Here is a 21,654-nt window from a genome sequence, read left to right as displayed (position 1 = left end):
TTCAGAGGTTTTCGTCTTTACATTTAATTAAAGAAAAATGTCTCATAGTGATTAAGCACGTCTGACTTCCAACTTCTTTAAACAGCACAAGCCTATGCAGTAAAATGTAGAAATAGAGCTCAGAATTTTATTTTAAAAAGAAAAAAAAAAAAAACTTCCAAAGGGTGAGGTCCTATTAAAAAAGTGGTTGTTCACTTGTAAACGGAATAAAAATGTTAAGAAGACAATTTAAAAAGTTTCATACACCTTAAGCAAAACCACTTTCTGTAAGCCATACAAGTAACATTACAGCATCGTAAGAACAGCAACAGCAGAAGAAAATGGCAGAGGAATCACACAACATTACTTACTGAAGTAACAACTTATTTACAGTGAATTTTAATAGCTTGAATTTTTATTGCTCTGATGGTAGTGTGTTGACAAGTAAACATAGTAATTGTCATAGTGGGACTAATATGTGTATATTTACAGTTTTGCATACAGTGGTTTTTTGTACCTATCAAGAAAAGTATAGGGACTTTTTTCCCCAGTCAATACCACTCTTGATTTTAACAAAAATGTTCTCTTTTTTCAAGTTATTCATCTACAAATGTCCACACTTCTTAAATTTGCCTGTGCATGTTCTAAAATACATCTTTCCTCCTCTGATGGTAAAAGAACTTCACAAGAAGCAGGTGGGAAAGTGTAGGTAAGAGCTCATCAGTATTCTTTAATGCTCCTCACATACAAAAACTTTCTAATTAGAAAAACAAACAGGCATTTCATACATACAAGTTAAAAAGGAAAGTGTCAACATGTTTATTTGAAAAACTGAACACTGATTAGACAGATGATATTCCTGTAAGAGCTTTATAAAAATTGCTGCAAACTCACACTACATACTTCTACTAGTTCCCTTTTCTCCTTTCTTGCTACACGTTTTCATTTTGTTGAAACCAGTCAAGGCACTGTCTTCACCATTTCTATTACACTTTGTTCATATTAGTCTGTTACATTACTATGCGTGCTTCCTCCAATTAACAAGTATCCTCTATAAACAGGCTTACCATTTCATGCTCATTTTTTACTGTCAAAAATGAGTTCTCCAGTCTGATGAGATACAAACTACCTGTCGGATGTTTTTATATTAAAGCAAAGGATAGCCTAGGCAAAAGAGAACCTGTAGGCAGACAAGTTCACAGCAGCATTTACAGTTGCTTTCATGTTTAAATAAGCTATTAAACCTGTCTTTCAGATGCAAATGTAATACTGCCTGCTGTTTTTGTATTTTAATGCAAATTTATCTTCCTATTAAAACATGGAGCTTGTTGTAAACTTCTATTTCAGCTCTCAAGCTCTACTAGTTGCTTTATGGCCACATTTTTAAGTGCCTATTAAAACATACGAGGAAAAGACCCTTTCACGGTTTGAATACAATTAATAACTTAGGACAAAGTAAAAGCGTATAGAATTTATGTACTTGAAATGTAAACTTTTAAAATAAATACTCCGTGCTTACGTGGGAAACTCAGGGTATTCCCTCTGCTCGGCACAGCATTTCACTGAAACAAGACAGATCAGTGGAAAAACTCTCAACTCCATCCAATGATATCAGCACAGACTCAGCAGAGGACTTCTGCTCACAGTGAGACGGAGGGCTGCTCAGCACTCAGCACTGGCAGCTACTGAAAATCTCGCTTGGCTCTTCTCTTGGTTGGAAAAAAACCACTTTGAAAATATAGTCACATAAAAGCAAAAATTAAGGATCTGCTGAGATCTCTTGAGTTTCTTACACAACAAGAGAATAGTTAATAAAGTTCTGGCATAACTGTAAGAAACTTCTAGTCTTCTGTCCAGCTAAGCTCCCTTCACTTATACCACATGCACTTATTTCTAAGGGAAATTGTCTGTGCTATGTCAATTTTACTTTTCACTGTTTCTTTCTGCCATTAAGTATTTTCTCTGCTTCCAGTTAACACTCATCCTAAAAAATAAAATAAAATGGAGAGAATACTTTGCATGGTTCTATGACAGAAATCTGAATTGCAAGGTATAGCTCAAGTTAAATTCACACAACACTGCAGTTCATTCATTAAATTAAATTACAAATTCAATTGATCAGTTATTCATTACCATTTACTGGTCCAACAAAACCTCTGCACTAACCATACAGATTTCAGAGCCTGAAGCATCAGTCGAGATCAGGAAGCACTGGAATCGGACACTCAGCTGTACAGTTAGAAGAGCAAGAAATCTGATTCCAAGTAACAACTTACATAAAACTGGCCTTCTGTAAACACTGGGTACTGGGTATCTGGCCTGTTACAGCTATTAGAATGTAATGACTTTACTAATACTGTATTTTAATACAGTATCGCACACTGAAGAGATGCAAATACATTCAGAGGAAGTTCTAAGTCAGTCTGAAACTAGAAAGCAACCTGTGATGCTGCAAGGAGTTAAGCTGATGCAAAGAAATGCCTGTAGACATTTATGATTATATTCATCACAACTTATAGATAATCAGTTATCTGGTATTTTTTTCTCTTATTTCTAGTTAGGAAGGGGGGGGAGGGGAACAATGCATTGTCTTTTGCTTCTTTCTTTTATGCTATGAACAAATGGTCTTCCTTAGGCCAGCCATTACAGTAAGTTTTTCTATAGTCACTTCCCTTCCTGACATCAGGCAAACAGGGAGGCATCCAAAAATGCTTCTGAATTCCACAAGGCATTTGTGGCTCTTCAGACTGTTCCTGAATGCCAAAATATACATGTGAGCCCATTCAACTGATCTACCTCCTCCCATCAGCACATTCTGAAATACTGCTCTGATTTAGGCAAAATTTATTTCTGCTAGAAAGGGATGCCATATCATTTAACTGTTAAAATGCTGAAGTACTATTGTGCTATAAAAATATTCAGTTACTTCAACTTTAATTTGGCTGTTGCCAATTCTTCTCCTTAGTAACGACTCTCTCCAATTACAATATACACTTTTTCCTACTCTGAAAACAAAACAGAATGACCCACAGAAACTGACTTTCAGATATTCTAAATGTAAAAAGTGGGCTTTGGGATATTTTGCTAATAGCAGCTGCCATTTCCCCATAAATGTAATTTTTTCAAAAGATAAACAATATATAAGGTTCCCATTTCAGGTGCCACAAATAACACCTGAAGTAGTTAAAAGACAAACAAACAAAATGCTACACGTTTTTCATCCATTTACTAAACAAAAGTGCAACTGAGCCTACACATCTGACAATATGTACAAACTCATTATGGCTTTACCATAAAAACAGTACATGAATAGGTCCATACAATCAGAGGGATGATAACAAATGTAATGAATAAAACTATGTCAAACTGTTGGTAATAGAACAAGAGCTATCTTACATTCTGTAAACCTTGGCATACCACACTTTACATTATGCAAAGAGTCAATATTTACAAATCTATAGTGGGTAAAATAATTAACCCCCTAATGTAAATGATGATTTTGCAAAGTGCAGGACAAAACCAGTGCTGTTAATTGCAAGTCCTATGCAAGCAAGTGACACTAAAATCTTTACTACTAGACGCTTACCTGGACATTTCTACTGAGGATTTATAGGAATGCAACGTTCAGAATGAAATACAGTATGACACAGCATCAGGGTGCATGTTTGAGGATATTTGCTAAATGTAGAAATTAATAAGGCAGCATGCTCAGAACGAGTTTAAGCAGCACTGATGTTAGATCCCTAGTGGCAACTATATCAGTTTTTGTTAATGTTAAAAATTCAGAGTGCAACACAGAAGCCTCATTTAACATTTAAAAAAATGTGCAAATTGTTGTCAAACAAAAAAAATAACATCGCAAGGAAGATACTCTACTGAAGAACATTTTTTAAATCACAGCAAAGTAGACCATCTTCTTTCCAAAATCATCTACAAGGCACTAAGGGTAGAAAATGACAGGTAACATGAAAGACCAAATGCAGTTCTTCAGTCAGGTCGAAATATGGGATATTTTGGTAAGAACTCTATTAATATTACCTGTTGAAGAAGGGAAAAGACAAGAACAGAACACAGTAATCAACAACTTCAAATCTTCAGCAAAACTTTCCATGCAACACTAGCTGTTTGTAAGATTATACTTGTCCAAGATTATTTTATAGGGAAATTTTATCCAAAGTAACAAAGAAGGTTCAAGTTATTTTGGAATACACAACTTATCAACACTTGACTTTTTGGGGGTGATTCTCTCTTCTCTTTAAGCCTAGGCAGTCTTCATAGTTATACATGAAAGTGCATGAGAAAATAGTAGGATAACAGGAATGTTTGAAATTCCACTTTCCTAAATGGACTATCTTGGTTAAATCTTTATGAGATCAGGAGCCAGGATTAAAACAAGTAAATTAAAATCCATGGTCTGAATAAAAAATAAAAAAAAAAAAAACACACAACAAAACACTACTATTAAAAAAATGCAATATTTCTGTACCAAAATGCTGAATCAAAGTAACTATAAATAGCAAAATGAAAGATGGATAAAGGAATATGGACCGCTGTAAGAATCACACCAAGGCATGAAAACCCAGTGGGCCTTCCTTGCTATCAGTTACTGATCAAAGTGTACCTGTAGTGCAAACACAGAATTGTTATGAATGGAAAACAAGTTCAGCAGTGACAGTTTCTCAATTTTAATATATGACATAGCCATCTTTAAAACTGGCTTTCACAGGTGTATATCAAACAACTGCTGCTTTTTATGAGAGCTTATTCAGATTGGTTAAAGTCTGGTAAGTTAACAGATTTCACTATAAAATAAAGGGCGTTGAATACCAAATAAATAACAGAAATAATACTTACATATTCCATCATATTGCTAGTTTCACATTTCCTTTTACTCAGCTTCCAGTGCAAACCAAGCTAAGAAAGTAATTATCAGGTGATTAACACATACGACTACATTATTTTGATAACTAATGTAACAAGCATAAGCAGTCAAACCATTTGGATCTGCAACACTTCAGACAGTGAGATTTAATGTCCAGAAAATATAGAATTATAATGAGACAGTAAAATTCCTACATGCCAAGTATGCAAAAAAAACCAACCAACCAAACAAAAAAACAACGTAAAAGTGAAGAAAACAAGCACTCTAACTTTTCTTACCTTATGATATAGTCTGTTATTTTCCCATTCTAACAACTTCTGAATTGATCTTCTAGTCTAAAAAATTAAGTCAAAACTGTATTATGAATGGTTCAGTAGCCAGCCTCATCCAGAAGAACCTCATTATTGCATATCTGGACTAAGAATCACTTAAAATAAATTAGTTTTATAGAAGTAGAACCAAGCAATTGAACAATTGTAAATGGGAAGTTGAAGTGATAGGACTTCTGTTCCTCAGCATCAGAAAACAAACAAACAAACAAACAAGAAACCACAAAGCTCAGAACTGGACACATTCTGCTCTTTCCACAAGGGCCCTTAAGACATGATTTTGGTTTATGTAGCTTACAGCTACAAAGAGCTTCCACAATACTTAGAATACTCCATAAGATTATGCCAACCATTAAAAAACAAAGATGAAACCCTGGATAGGAGATACACTGCTTCCTTACCTTACACTTATAAAGGGGATCTTATTTTGAAGAAAGCAATCCACTTCAGGAAGTAAGAAGCCATTTTACTGTTGTGGGAGAAGGAAGTATTTTTGAAGTTTCAACTCTTTTTCCTCTATTGTCACAGAAGGACCACTGTGATAACCTATTCTTTTTTCTGCACAATGTTCCATGCAACTATTTTGTTCACAAACTTAATAATGGTTAATGAGCTATACTACCTCATTAAAAAAAGATGCAAAGATATCGAATCCTGAGTCAAATACTTAATGATGGAGAATCCACTAACTCTTTGCAAATTATTCCAGTGATGAAGCTATCCTCAGAATTAAAAAGTCCATGTTGTTTCCTGCACCGTTTAAATTTCAGATTCCAGCCTCTGGATCTTGCCTTTTTTTTTTTTTTCCTAAATGAACTTACATGGACTGGCTAGGACAGAGCTATATTCATCACCGCAACTTGCATAGTGCTGCATTCTAGATCTAATGACTCAACTGGTGTTGGTAGCACAACAGTGTTGCAGCTCTGGCTGAACAGTGCTTGCACAGCATCATGGACCTCTGTTTCTAACTCTACCTCCCTCAGGTATGGGCAAGAGGTTCAGAGAGCTGCCCCGGTTTGACCAAAGGGCTACATGACACCATGCTCACAACAAAACTGGGGCTGTCATGGCCCAGCTGATGGGAAGTAGGGAGTGATTTGTCTTTGCATCTCTTGGGTTTTTCTCCTCTTTTTTTCATTCACTTATTAAACTGTTTTTTATCTTGACCTGAGGTTTTTCTTGCTTTTGCTCTTTTAATTCCGTCCAGTCCTGTTGGAGACTAAGCGAGCAAAGGGCTGCTGTCAGCTCAGGTACTGGCAGGCTCAATTCTCCACAAAAGACCAAGAACAACCGTATACTTCTGGTTCTTAGAGTGACTAAATCACATGCATGTATACATGTGTGTAAACTTGTATGTGTACATACACATACACACTTTATACATTTGAGAATGATATTAATACTACAACCTCACACGGGCATTTATTTCTTCCATAGCACAAGGATATTAAATATGTTTTTAAAACTGCAAATATTCCATCTCTACATATCAAGTGTATTCCTCTGCTTGTTCTTAACAGAAGTAACACAGTAAACTATGCCAAATAAATAGCAGTTCAGAAACATTATGGTTATTATCTATTAGAGATAATAATAATAAAAATTGTCTGCTTGCAAAAAATTGTGTGAGAGGAGGGAAGAGAAATACTCACTCTAGTTCAGGCAACTTTTGAGGGTCAACACCTCAGTCTGCACTCACTAATTCAGTTTTTAGAGCTTTAAATATCCTGGAAATATAGGTTCTCCAGTATAACACCTTCTTCTTTGAACTGAGATAAGATTAGCTCGCTCTACCCTTGACTATCAATTCAATTGGCAATTTGGCATCATTTGCTTCATTAAGAAATGTTTTCTTCTATTCTCTAAGGAGTGGAAAATTGAATTAGCTTTTGAACGTAAGATAAAGAAAAGGGCTTTGGAATGGAGAAGATGCTATTCAACATTATTTAATGCTACCAGAAATTGCAAAATCAAGAAAATAAGACAAACAAAAAATGTACTCACTCTTTTGTTAAGACAGACTACAGGCCACAGGCTGCAGCCCAGTGTGCAGCAGCAGCACAGACAGCCACAAATCAGCCATTTTACATTGACAGGAAGATTCTTTCTTAAGCAGGTATTCACACGACTGATGCTGGTCTTGAATTCTTCTGGGGCAACCTGTAACAGAAGTGCTGAACTTCAGTGGAATGTCATTACAGATGTATTTTCTCAAGAATTGCCTTTATAGATTAAAATGTAAATGCAACATATTTCCATTATGCAACATGACCCCATCTTCCAAAACACCGGTCACACAGGGAGCATGAAAAGTCATTTTCCTGTAACAAATTCATTTCTGGTGTGAGCTTTGCAAAAATTTGCGTTAAAAAGCCCAGTGCAGCTTAGATGAACAGCCTCATCCATATTTATTATACCATAGATCAATAGGCTTGATTACATAGTAGTCCCTAACAAGGCTAAGAAATGGAACGCAGCAGTGCAACGTCCTGGCTACACTGACCACAAAAAAAGGAATAAAAGAAAAAATAATAATAATAAAAAAATGGAGGAATAAAATGAAATTAAAAAAAGAAGAATGATGGCTATCTTGTTTCCAAGTGAATAAGGAGTAATAAGTCGTTACTTCTTAGTAAAAACACTATTGTGTGTCACATTAAAGAAGAATGATATGTCCAACTTACTTTCATACCAAGTCTACCTGGGTGAGGGTGGGCTGCTGTCCACAAACCAATTCCTGATACAGCCCACACAGTCATGGGGCTGCAACTTTTCCTGTGGCTTCTTCCTAAGCCAGGAAGCCCAGAAAGACAGGAACTGGATTACATCCAAGGCTAAGAAATGCACCTTGTACATGATTTTTAGTAAAGCCTAGCTGCTGAAACAGTTTCTTTAAGTACACTCAGCCCACTATTTCTTAAAGTATTATTTTCTATATGTGAGCACTTGCCTACTCACATAGTCCAAACCCACCATCTCCCTACAGTACCTAAATAACAAGTAGGGATCCATTCACTGTCTTACAGCTAACTTGACTCCTGGATGGACTCCTAACTGTAACAAAGCCCAGGCTGGACACACAAAGCAGAACAGTGAGATCCAACTTTTACAAACTTGAACAGCCAGGCACAACAACTCCAAAATAATAATAAAAAAGTCTTTCCTTCTACTTGCCATGTTGAAGAAGCTCCTGCCTAGAACTAGTCTGCATACCAAGTTATTAAACTCCTACGTAAGCCTTCCAGCCATCAAGCCTGACTTTGTTCATTTGATTCCACAAACAAGGAGGGAAAAAAGGTGTTAGTTGGCAGTGCCTCCTTTCTCTGAAGAGGTGAACCCAGGAGCCAGGAAGCAGCAACAACCTGGTTCTGCCACCTCCTCCCATCACAAGAGCTAACTTGATTAAAGCATTGCAGGAAAGGGAGTAAATACACAGAGCATCTGTTTCCTGGCCATGCAGGTCACCACGCAGTACAGAGTCAGAGGTCATCTGGGTCTGTATGCTAGCCAGACCTACAGTGAACATCAGTTAACACTGTGAGCATTTTATAGCAAGAATGAATAACTACGCAGCAAACACTTATTCTGCAATTATACAGACTACCTTTGTTTCCTCAGTATAGAAAAGTCAATCTCGTACTTCTTTCTACACATACAAATGAAGCAAGTCCAAAAATTTGCTTTCGACTAAATGGCATATCAACATTTAAATATATTTTACAACAAATATCCCAGTTAAAAAAGAATAAAAAAATAAAAAAAAAGAAACAGCATTGGGATGTTTTTAATGAAGAAGAGAAAAAAATTACATTGTGATGTGGAAAATTAGCCTGTGCTTTCAAACATTCAAAACAGAAGGCTTTGCAAATCTCTGCCAGTGGCAGCTCTTATATTTAGGAAACCCCAAATATTTGATGCATGTGAGTAAGACCACTTCATATTCACTATGGGAGCAAAATTGGTAGTGAAGTATGGCAGGACTGGTTGTGTAACAGGAGTACAGGAGTTCAGCTTCTGCAATCGGACATGATTCAGAATGATTAAACTCACATGCACGAACAAACCACAGTTCACAATGCTCAAGAAGTTCACATGCAAATATGTTCTTAGCATTCATATATACAAAAATGGGACCATCTTCAATAAGTCTTCTGAAATTCATACATGCATCAGCCTATCTATTTATTTGAAAGGTAATAACCTATTTTTTCTCGACTCCATTAGTACTTGTGATATGAAGTCCACTAAGGAAAGAATGGGTCCTTCTGTATCACTCACAAATTTCCTTGACAACAGCACACCTCACAACCAGACACCAGACTGGATCTGCAACCTAGAGTTCTCTGTATATCATGAACAAACTTTATAACCATCATTGATATCTTCCAACACGAAAGAAGTCAACTAGATTCTTCAGCCACTGGTCCCGTTGTCAAACAGCACGATGCTGCATTAGAAGAACAACATACATGCTGTCATGAGCACAGCACTGCACATGGCTAATCTAGAAACAAATTCTGGGTGCCAAGAAACACAAATTTCTACTTGGGCTATTTTCATATTAGCACAGCACAGCTACTACCTGCTAATGCACCAACTACTTCTATAAAGGCGTATCTCTTAACTGCAGCACAAGATGAAGTTACTGAAGACCTCTTCAGCTAACTCAAACTGCTGGATCTATTTCTCCATTGCAGACACCTCGTCACAAAAAATACTTCTGTCAGTCAGTGACATCTTCATTTGAAGCTAAGCTAATCAGGGACCAAGATAAGCCTCATTCCGTGATAAAGAGAAGCAAAACCAGTTTGTTCCTTTTGGTTTACAGCTCAGTCTTGTTACAGTGACAAAGAATGAAATACCTGTAAATAAAACGACATTGTTCTTATTTAGTAAGAAAATGATTTTAGAATAAAACAGTTACAAAAGAATGTTGCTGATTTTTGGACATAATTTTAAATCCTGCCTTTTATGCAGATAAAGATACTGAAAAGTTAATAGAAAATGCCTAAGTATTTAGAACAATTCAGAGCACCTCCTGAGCAAAGAAAGCTCACTAACAGTTTTGAGCAGTTTTGGAATGTCGCTTGTAGAATTTCTGAGCCTCAAAAAGAATGAGATAAACACATAGCTCCTGGCTGTGCAGTACACCTTGTAAAGAGACACTGGTTCTTTTTAGGTCTCCAAGGGGAAAAAAAAAGACATAAAAGGGAAGGAGGGAGTGTTATAATATTTTACAACAGGATGTAAGAGGATCTGCAAACACAGGAAGAGAGCAAGTACAGCCCAGCAGGCCTGATCTTTCTCCTTCAATCATGATCACAAACCCTATCAATCACACACTGCAGTGGGATCACAATAGCATTTTATGGCTTACATTTCCCTGCACTGCGCAGTAATCTCTGTATGAGATCCTGATTGTTTTAGGTTCAGGGCAGGAAACTCCACTTTTTTTCTTAAGGCTCACTGGCTCCATCACTATCTTGTCACCTGGAGCACTGCTTGCTATTGAACAATTCCTCATGGGAAGTACTAATCTTACAAGCCAGGTTTAAAATTCTTTGCAGCAAAGGAATCACTTAAACTTTTAGCACTAGAAGTTCTACTTCATTTCAGAATAGCTACCAACAGAGCTGCTTTAAAACCCATTTTAAATGTCTGTTTTAAAAGAACAGCCCTATAAAACCATAGCACACAGAATTTGAATTTAGCCAGAATTTAAATTAAAACCAATTACTACAAGTTAATTACTGCCCCCTTATTTTGTAAATCAAATCTTTCTTACAAAATTTTGTTGAAAACCCTCCCGAAAGCTAAGCTCTGCGTTCATACACCAGCTGATACTGCAAGCTACTTGCTTCTTATCCTGCAAGATAAAGGGCAAGTCAATCGAGTGGAATTAACTAGAGCAATATCTGACCTAACTGATATTTTCTGTATTGTTTTATTGTCTACGGTATTTCCTCAAACATTCGCAACCAGTTAAATATTTGAGACGTACTCACATGCAACTTAGCTCTAAGCTAATTTACAACTGTTTGAGAATCTGCAGAAATGAGGAGGAAGAAGAAGAGATGGATAAAGAAGAATATTTCATACTAAAAAGATAATAAAGAATAAAATTAGTGCAAGGTTTACTATTGTCATTATGTAGATGAAAACCAAACTGAGGGTCAGGAAACTTTATGAATTCCCAAGGACTATACAGAGCATAAATCTAAAAAGTTAGTGATTTCATCCTTTGTTTAAAAGCCTAAATCCTCATCCTGAATTTCTTAAAAGAAAAACAGCATGATGGAGAAGTCTATCAACTCCATGTAACAGCTTCATCTTTTACACTGCATTAGCAGAGGAATTATATTATTAGTATCAATTCACAGTGGTCAACAAAGTCATTAAACTTAACATTACGTGGACATTCTCCAAGTATGACAACCATCCAGTGATGGTTTTAATGCAGTCTTACAGTAAACATTTTTATAGAAAACAGGTAATATAAACAGCCACCACACTATTCATAAACAGATTTCATAAAAAGGAAAGGAGAAAAAGAAAGATCTTCATGTGGTAAATCAGTAGGCCACAATGCCTGATGTGAATTATTAATCAGGGTATTTGAAGAACACTTACTGGAAAAATCTGAGTTTTCATTTTCAGCAGCGGTAAAGGTGATGGACTGCCATAACCAGAGGAAGCAGCAGATTATTCATTTCTGGCACTGTATGAAAGTATTAAAAACCCAACAAGCCACAGCTGTGGCTTTTACCACCTTTCACTAGCATGCGTGGCAAGCACTAAGAAGGATTTGTTTACTATCTCATCTGATTGGTGAAAGTTGGACTTATTTTCAAAGTCATTTTCCTCAAAACCCATCAATTCACACATGGAAAAAAGAAAAGTAACTGGATTATCAAAATTCTCAACATAAGCAGTGCTACTATAGGCACCAAGTCAACACCCACATGTCAGGTAAAAGAACATCCTCTTTTCACTCTTTGCTAAATTAAATCCAAGCAGGAAACTGAAGTTTAATTTAAACTTTTGCTCCTGCAAACTCAGATCCTGTAATAACATCAATTTCTCACTCTTTATTTAACAGGAAGCCAATCAAGTGGGAAATGTGACAGGCATTAAGACTTGTATTAAAATGAATATTTTTGGGGGTGGCGTAGTGGGTTTTTTTTTGTTTTTTGTTTTTTTTTTTTTTTTTTTTACATAAATGTTTTCGTACATAAAACGGCCACTTAATTAAAAGAACAGAACTCTTCCCGAAAAGCATTCCATGGCTTTTCAGTGATCTGAAAGAGCTTTACAGAAAATAAACTTCAGACATGCAAAGCAGTGAGATGTAAGTTGTGTTACTGCCAGCCTGTGCATCAGGCACTGTTAAGTCAATGAGCCTTCCCTTTTTGCCCAGTCAGATCCTGAAACAAGGCCAGACTTTACAGGTTGTCTTTTAACAATCAAATTAGCAGCTTGACCAGCCAACAACTGGACTGCTGTCAAAAATGCTGGACAGATTCACCACAAGCACTTTATTCGTTATGCTCAGAGGTGAAAATGAAGGAGAAAAATCCCAGGTGGGTTTGGCAGAACCAGGATGCCTCCAGAGGGGAGGAACCTCCACAGGCTTCAGCTGCATTCGGCACATTGCAAAAACAGTGACTGCAAGAGGCTGGGGAGACCGGGAGGCTGCAGCCATGTGGGATGTCCTTAGAGAAAGCAGCAAGAGCCAAATACCTTTTTCTCACAAATTCTGGAAGAGATACGCAAGGGGATGACAAAACGAAGGACAAGAAAAGCACTGCGTACTAAAACAGCTGAATGAAAAAAAATTGGGGAAAAAAGTCTAAAACACAACAAAACAAACAAACAAAACAAAACCAGAATTATGAAAAGAATTTACAAGTGAAGAACCTTGCTACAAGTTTTCATTAATAAATAGCTACAAATGAATACTTATTAAATTGCATTTAGCAACACAACAAGACTCCAGAGAAATGATGAGACTTTCACAAATTTTCAGAATGACACAATTACTGTATTTCAGAAAAAGTTCTAAAAAAACCTACTTCACTCGCAGACTTGAGACCATGTTTAATTCCTTTAAGCTTCAGATAAATAAATTCTCTTCTAGAGATCTGTCTAAAAATAAACTCAAGACTTGACAGACATATTGAAAAATGAGGTCTAGTACCTGAAATAGTTTAATTTGCACAGGATGTGGCACAAACTGCAGGCACCTATGAAGCAAGGGATGCAAGTCTTGCTTTTACAGATTGCCTACATGAGAACAGTATCACGGTGTGCTTAGAATGTCAATAAAGACTACAGTCATTGCAAACTATCTTTGCTGTAGGGACTGGTCTTTGACCAGCTATTTCATAAAGGACAGAGTTAATTTAGCAGCCTTCAGTGCAGAGCTGGCCTGCAACCAGTTGTGTTGGATTCATAGGCATGTATTTGTAACACAAAAACCACTGGAGGCACTGGAGCTTTCCATTTAAAAGAACAGTTTAATCTCACACTTACCTTCCCTGTCAGAACAGAGGGAAATTCTGTATCAAACTTGTTGCTCAAGCCAAACCTTGAAAACAAAAGAGACAAACAAAATATATTCCACCTAACTTATTTTGTTTCCCTTAATAAAAAATGCAATAGATGCTTTAAAAAAAAAAAAAAAAAACTATTTCTTTTGCCTTTACATGTACATTACTTTATAAGCTTTCAATCCATTTTTATATAAGCTCTTCTGTATTATTCAAAAGACAAAAATAGAAATATAGCTTGTTGCTTTACTTCAATACCTTTGAGCCACTAAAAGCAGAAAAGTATTTTACAATTGGATAGCAGTAAGTTTCAATTTTTTCTTTCTTAAAGAAAAAAAACAAGAGCCTCCAAGTAGTAGCTAATCTTTTCATTGCTGTTTTTCTTACTCATGCAATTTATTCACATGCAACAAATAAAGCTACTTATAAGAAAACCATTCATCGCTTTGGAAAATTTATAACCATACAATTCTTAAAAGCTGCTTTGATCTGAGTTAAACTATCTCATGCAAACATGTAAGGGCCCACATATCGAGTGGTTTCAAGCAACTATGAACTTTAGAAAACTGTCTTAGCTAACACAGTGCCTGGTGGCTCCTGTCAGTGAAGCCTTTTTACTTTGCAAGCAGCAAGTCTTCATTACAACCAGCAGAGCCTACAGGCAGCGACGTGTTTTCTGGAATTTAGACGCTCTGCTTGAAAACCCACGTTGCTCCGAGCTCCAAATCTACTGAACCAACTGCCCATGTCAAGGAGCTACTTGTGTAGGTCAGTAGGATGCTGAAAGCACAGCTGACTTTGTTGTATTTAAAGCATTCACGTAGGCAAGAAATTAACAAAACCCTGACGTTAAGCCCACGAGTTTCTGTGAAATAAAACGTTATGATCTTCTGTCCTCTCCATCTCATCTGAATTCTAACCTTTGCAATTCAGTAATGAAACAACAGCAACTGGTCTCTCAGCTCCCGTGTCTCTATTCAAAGAAGGTTTCCTGCAAAGCATGTAAAGTTAAATATACTGCACACCAAGTTCTGCCATCCCTGATAAACCATTTCCTGAATATTTTTGTTGAAACAAACAGAAAACAAAAGAATCACAGCCAAAAAGATGAGCGTGTATATTTGGTATTGTAATATTTACCCTAGAAACAAACCCTTCTGGGCAGAGAGCATTCCTCCGAACCAAGACCAAAGCGTTCCTCGCTGACCACCCAAACAAACACTGGCTCTGCCCAAGTGTAAGTGCCCTACCACTGCACAGCACGCAGCCCACGTGCACCCACAAATAACTCAGTTACCCAAGCCCAGCAATGGCACTTGCTTAGCAGTACAGACAAGTGAAAAATAAACTTGAAGGGCGAGAGGAGCATTAAAATCTCTGCTGTCCTCAGAAATCCAGTCAGCTAATCAAGATGTCTGCCAGCAATACTGGTGACATCAAGTTCTTCAGTTGCTAACTTAAGTCAGACCTGTAAAAACCAGAATGTTAGCACACTATTTGTGTAAACATTACAAAACCACCAAAGATTAGACCTTCACCGAGGTGTCTGTCAACCTTTGTCTCTTCAGCTATCCTAAGCACTACGACCAATTGCCACTTGTTTGCGTTTCCTTCAACATATTTTCATTGGAAATCCTCCAGAGGTGAATGTGAGTGAACTGAACAGCAGCACAGCGTTGGCTACAGCATATCTGAGTCAACTGGAAAGCCATGATGATAAATTACTGCTATATATGCAAAAAGTAAACACAATATGATTTTAAGCAAACGAAGAGGTAACTGATATAAACACATTTTCGTTTTCTGACAGTGTAACCTGCAGGCCAGTCTCCACATTCTGTAGCTTCTCTTTTTTATGATGAAATTTTCCAAGTAAGTTGGTCTTTTCAGCCTTAAAAACTAACAAACAAAAAACCAGAAAAGACTAACAGCCCTACAAAACACATATGTGAGCCTGTTTTGAGGAACACTGACTCTTTTATTGAGAAACTACATGAAACAATCACAAACCTTTAGCAACCAAGCAACGGAATTAACTTAGCATGAATATAGCTACTGGAAAGCAGGGCAGTAGAGATAGGGAAGGGCCTGGAGGGGACGGTGTGTGAGGAGCAGCTGAGGTCCCTGGGTCTGCTGGGCCCAGAGCAGAGGAGCTGAGCAGAGCCCTTGTGGCAGCTGCAGCTCTTACAGGGAGCGGAGGGCAGCGCTGAGCTCTGCTCTCTGTGACAGCAATGGGGCCCGAGGGAACGGCATGCAGCTGCGTCAGGGGAGGGGCAGGGGGTCAGGGAATGGGTCTGCACCACAGGGTGGTGGGCATGGAACATCCCCAGGGCAGTGGGCACAGCCCTGAGCTGCTGGAGTTCAAGAAGTGTCTGAATAATGCTCGCAGACTGCGTGGCCCTGTGTGGAGCCAGGGGTTGGACTCAATGATCCTTACAGGTCCCTTCCAACTTGAGATATTCTGTGATGCTACGGAAGTTCCGCAGAATTATTTATCCACATCACAGATTAGAACTGCTCTAATGGTGCCAAAGACCCACCTAGATCACAACACTGATTCTCACAGCACCAGCAGCAGATGCCCAGAGAAGGGCAGAAGGAAAAAGCCTGCAAACTTTACATACTTTTACCCCAGAATTCTCTTCGGACCTTCAACAGTCTGTAGTTCAAAAACTTCCTGAGCCACAGGCAGCATCTTTCATCTCACTGCTCACATCCACTCGTTAAAATTCCCATCGTACTACCAATTTCCCAAGAAAATAAAACAAATGAGTGCTTTTTGATTTAGAACTGTTAAGAACATGACAAGAACACAGTGTAAGCTATTTAGTTAAATCTGAAGGCTGATGATGTCTTGAAACATATTTAGAAAACCAGAACTTGTATTAGTTGCCATAACAGTCCACTCAGATTTAACAGGACCAAGAAGCCTCAGTTACAGAAATGCATCTGTTTTACACCGACGCCCACAAATGGCTGAAAGAGTTCCAGAGGCTTCAGCTGTGCTGCAAACAGAACCGTGCCATGCTGTAACACTACATTCAGCCAGCAGCACTGTGGCCTGTAGCAGTTTCAGAGACACCTCCAGGGGTTGTGCAGGCTGTCCTCCCGCTGAGTCACCATGGAGTGACACCATGGAGTTCAGAAAGATTAAGACCTTATTAGGTGGGGTTAGACTCAAGAAACAACAAATATTTGTTGCTGGTAATAATTCTGGTTCAAGTTCTGGTTAAAGCAGAATGTCACACAATTCCACAGTTCGTAAGCACTTTCAAAAAAGCATTGAAGCTTTATTGAAAACTTCACGTAAAAAAAACGAACACCTGAACTTTTAATTATGAAATAGCCTAGACCTTCCAAAATAAATTAATTCATAGCAATAATTGATCAAACATGATTTTGCCTTCACTATCTTGTAAAACCCAGTATGCTTCAAAAATAGCTATGCAAAATAAACTGCAGTATCAGTCTGTTCAATTATTTAAAATATCAGTTGGTGGTCACTTATTTCTGAGCACTCTCAGTGCAAAGTGTGCAAGGTCTAACATTTAGAAATTCATATGAAGTCACTCACACACTTTAGCTGGAATTTTCTCTCAGGATGACATACCTGTAAAAGCAGGGAACCATTGCCTAACAGACACCAACACTGGAACTGAACAAGGATGACCTCAATTTCTGTTCTCTCTTGTTCCTTGTTTTAAAGTATTGCACAGCAAAAGCCCCATCATCTCATTTTCCCCATTTGTAAAGTGGAGAGAATGCAATTTCCCAGAGGCAGATGCAGTAAATAAAAGCTCATACATTAAAGCTTGAAAGGAAAGTTCTGAATCATCATCTGTAAATCCTAGCTGCAACAGGGATCACATTATAGATTTCTTTACAAAGCATTATCAGAAATGAGGTCTCCTGACCCACAACTGCAACTGAAACATTTTGGAAAGCACTTATATCTAGAACAGACATATTTACAGATTCTTGAACTTTTTCCTTTTGACTTCAATAATCTTTCATTCTTGCTTAACCCACTACTGTATTTATAGGTAGTCATCAGTCTTACAAGGCTATGCAAGCTAGTCAGCTCTCTCGTGACAGGTTCTCCAGTGTCCTTTTTGCATGGCTCCTTTGCCCACACCCACTCCAGTGTAAGTTCAACCTATCTGGAACATATGAACTTGGATCACCAGACGCTTCCTTTGCACAGGCACCACCTCAGCTCTGTTCAATGTCACTGAATAAAGAAAGCACTCATCAACAGTCCTGAGCTGAAATTTCTTTCTAGTTTATGACCCTTTCCTATGAAGCCAGCAGAACTACTAAGGGGCATCCCTCCTTGTGGATAATGTTTTGGAGAACTAACTTACTGAGAACTAGTGGTAGGCTGAAGTCATAGATGGGAGTAACAGAAGACAACTAAATATCTTCTTTCTTTACAACTGAGAGACCTGTCTTTTCCCTGCTTTGCCCAATCCCTGACAATACAATTTTCATCAGCACCTGCATCGTAGGTCCCTCAGGCACTCCTAAAGGAAACATCATGGAAGAACAAAAGTTAACTTATATTCAACACTAGCAAGTTTGCAGACCTAAGCAGGAATCACAAGCAGAACGCTAAGGGCAAAAAGAGGCTCATGCCTTACTTCGCTGCCTCGTGTGTGTCAGTATGTCAGAAAAACTGCAACTCCTCAGTTTCCTGCTGTATTTTTGAAAGTTACTGTTGTTGCTGTGACTCAGTTTTTCATTTAAAATGTTTATGATGAGATTCTTCAATACACCATCAGAGTAACACTAACTTACATAGTGAAACAGAAAACTCCCTTACATGGAATTCCAGAAGGAAAAAAAAAGGATTCACCAAGTTGTACGAGTTCTCTGCACTAAAATTCTAAAGCTTACTTAAAACTAAATGGGTAGTTAACTTTTCTAAAATGAGGATCTTCTACAGTGAGCGCTGAACAAGATGAGCATGAATTCCGCTACCTGCTTTCCTAAATGCTCCTTCAGAGAGAAATGAAACAAATACAATTTATTCAACCACTCTTCCCATGTACAAGAGTGAAAGGCTAGCAAACAGTAGAAAAAGCAAGGTCCTGCTAAAAAGATTCCTGGAATTTACTTTTAGTATGTCTGGACACTGCAGGGTAACTCTGTTAGGGTCAGCCACTCACTGACAAGGTCGTAACAATTCTCATGCAAGAAACTAACATGTATTTTTAATCTGCTAAAATGAAAATGTTTGAGAGGACTGTACATGAAAAGTTGGACCCGAAAATGACCCCAGAATTAGAGAATATCCTTCTCTAAATAAGTATTCAAGCAAGCCAGCGTCAGGTGAGGAACAGAAAATACGTGAAACAAAATAATAGATGGTTTGTTTTAAAAATAAATGCTTTTCTTTTTTCTCCTTTTTTCTTTACTTAAATGGAGTGTTTCTGACTTCTGTCAGGACAGAAGTTTTTATTAGCAACATTCCAGACAGGTTCAGAAAACAAACACAAGTTTTAAGGCATGACATGTCTCACATCAATAAGTAGAGCAGGCTGCTTCTGAAGCCTGCTGATTCCAAAAGATGCAGCATCTGTGTGATCAGAAAGTGGCAGAATTTCAGAGCTGATGCACACTAATAATCAGAAAATCTATAGGAAGCCAAATATTGCCTCATTTATTAAAGAAGTTAGGACTGTTTACTGTAGTGTCCAGAGCCCGTCTGCATTTCATTGATAGCATCCACTGATTGGTTTTATTAGTATAGAGAGACTTTGAGGAACTGTCATGAACTGATAAAAGAAAAGCTGTTTTGTACCATCAGAGAGGCATAGCTGTTACAAGAAGGAAGATGGGAGGAGTGGAAGAAAGGGAAAATAAGGCAGGTGGGAATTCAGGCCAGGTACTTACACGGGCAGTATTCTAGCTTACCATTCCCACATTATTTACAATTACTGCTTTCTTTTGATGTAGACATCACTAGCTGACAACTCTTCTAGGTGTTCCTGCCTATCTCCAAAAGATGCTGGAGCCACAAAGGAACCTTAAGGAACACCGCTAATACACTGAAAGCCTCAAAGCAGACAAAGCAAAGTGTGTGATGGTTTTTTTTTTTTTTTTTTTTCAGTTCAGAGCTTAAAAACAGACAGCTAATAAAGCGAGTATATGCTACTCTGGTCACTTCACTTAAGCTACATGTCTCCTTCAGACAGGCCACATGCTGCGTGGGGTCAGGACAGCGCGCACACTGCGGTGCACCACAGCAGCCACCCATGGCACCAGCTCAGCAAATTGCTTCAGACTTACATGGCGGACACAGCAACTCCAACATTAGTTCTCCTAGGATGAGAGACTTCCCCACCCAGTGCTTTTGCTGCAGAAAGCTAGATCACACTGCACCTATTCACAGAGAGAAACGTGCGTTCTTTTATGCAATCCACAGATAGACCCAAAGCAACACAAGCTCGATGGATCTCTGCAATATCAAAGTTTCAGTACCACCCTTTTCGTTACATAAACGAGCGTAACCACTAACAACTCGGTACGGGTGCACTCCGTTGTGCTAATTCCTCACTTGCTGGAGCAGGGATAGTAAAAAACAAGAAAGCAAAACCAAATGGCCATTCCACATTTACGTCAAACGGGCAGCATTCGCCGCTCCTCGCGGTGCACCGCAACGAGGAAAACGCTTAAATCGAGCACAACTCGGGAGGAAGTTTGGGGTCGGCAAATGACAGCGCGGCCGCGCGTGGCCGTTCGTGGCCCCCAGCAGCGCGGCTCAGCGCCGGGCCTCCCCGGCTCCGCCGCGCCAGCGACCGCAGCGGTGAGGCCGCGCGACGGATGGCGGCTGACCGCAGCTCCGCTCTGCAGGCGGGCAGCGCGCGCGCGGGGCCGCCGCGGGACCTCAACGCCGGCCGCTCGCTCACCGGCGGGATCGCCCCGAGCCGCGGCAGCCCCTGGGGGCCGGAGCCCTCCCTCTCAACGGCCGACCCCCGGGGAAGGACGGCGCGGGGCCGCAGCGGCGGCAGGGAGACACACTGCCCCTCGCTGCTCCCGGAGCTCCGTCCCTCGCTCCCGCCCGGCCCGCCCCGCAGCCCCGCTCCTTACACGGTGATGTGCCCGGCGCCCCGCACCACCACGGGATCCGGCGCGTCGCGGGGCCGCGGCAGCTCCTGGCTCCGCACCACGGGCTCAGGCTCGGACGACTCCTCCTCCTCCTCGTCTTCTTCTTCCTCCTCCTCCTCCTCCTCCAGCTCATAGATCGTGTCGAAATCCGCCATGTTGGGGAGCAGCACGCTCATCTCAACCCCACCCCCGACGCGGCTTCGCCGCGCATCTGCGCAGTGCGCCGGGAGGGGGCGGAGCGCCGCGCGCCAGGGGCGGGGAGAGGCGGATGCGCATGCGCACTGTGGGCGAGGATGCGCGTGGCCGCGCTGCTTCCTGCTGCCGCCGCGTACTGGAGTGGTGCGGTGGCGGTTCTTCGGCGTGTCTCGCGCCTCTTCGTTTCCCGCTCTTTCCAGGGGCGCGAGGCGCTGCTGAGGAGAGCATTACGCGGTCGCGCTGCGCTGGCTCCTGTCCCCCGTTTCAAGTGTACTTCTGCGGGGTTTCTTTTAGTAAAAACAGCAGAGATCAGACTTTTTCCTCCTTCCCCTTCGTTTTCAGCTGTCTATTTACCTGTTGTTCCTTCGCAGCACTCGCAGGTTTGTTGGTAGGGAGCTGTGTGGGGGCTGAGGTGCAGGGGGCTGAGCTCCGTGGGCACGCACTTTTCCCGAGGCTTGGCTGCCTGGGCTTTTTGTGTTTCGTTTTTTTGGTTTTTGGGTCATTCTGGAAATAGATCCCCATGCAGAATAATGGGGCGTTCGGAGGAAAAGGAGTGCTCTGGAGAAGAGCCCCAAAGCTGAGAAGAGCCCTCAGGAGGGCTGCTGGG

The 21,654-nt window shown here is 39.8% G+C and overlaps 2 protein-coding genes across 3 annotated transcripts in view; one reads left to right on the top strand and one right to left on the bottom strand.

The window, feature by feature from the left end:
* Positions 1 to 21,083, bottom strand: CHIC1 (cysteine rich hydrophobic domain 1). The gene is made up of 6 exons (XM_085230401.1): positions 20,835 to 21,083; positions 13,726 to 13,780; positions 7,198 to 7,353; positions 5,140 to 5,196; positions 4,834 to 4,893; positions 1 to 4,017 (listed from the first exon to the last, which is right to left on the bottom strand). The coding sequence occupies exons 1-6, from the start codon at positions 21,026 to 21,028 to the stop codon at positions 3,967 to 3,969; spliced, it is 573 nt and encodes a 190-aa protein (XP_085086527.1). The 5' UTR covers positions 21,029 to 21,083; the 3' UTR covers positions 1 to 3,966.
* Positions 21,084 to 21,136: 53 nt separating this feature from the next.
* Positions 21,137 to 21,654, top strand: part of LOC116216936 (uncharacterized) — a 245,225-nt gene continuing 244,707 nt past the window's right edge. For both annotated transcript variants that reach the window (XM_085230395.1, XM_085230394.1), the window contains exon 1: positions 21,137 to 21,427. The gene's annotated coding sequence lies outside the window, so the exon portion shown is untranslated. The remainder of the gene's footprint in view (positions 21,428 to 21,654) is intronic.

Source organism: Meleagris gallopavo, chromosome 9 (assembly GCF_905368555.1).
Source record: "Meleagris gallopavo chromosome 9, MGAL_WU_HG_1.1, whole genome shotgun sequence".
NCBI lineage: Eukaryota > Metazoa > Chordata > Aves > Galliformes > Phasianidae > Meleagris > Meleagris gallopavo.
The sequence above is the reverse complement of the archived record's forward strand: the minus strand, read 5'-3'. Positions and strand labels throughout refer to the sequence as shown.

Bases quoted from the DNA above. Each gene is read 5' to 3' on its own strand.
- CHIC1 (XM_085230401.1), bottom strand. From the start codon at position 21,028: ATGAGCGTGCTGCTCCCCAACATGGCGGATTTCGACACGATCTATGAG. The intron at 5,197-7,197 runs GTGAGTACATTT...TTAATTTTTTAG, and splicing joins TAGTCTGTCTTAACAAAAGA to ACTAGAAGATCAATTCAGAA. The intron at 4,018-4,833 runs GTAAGTATTATT...CTTCTTCAACAG, and splicing joins CTAGCAATATGATGGAATAT to GTAATATTAATAGAGTTCTT.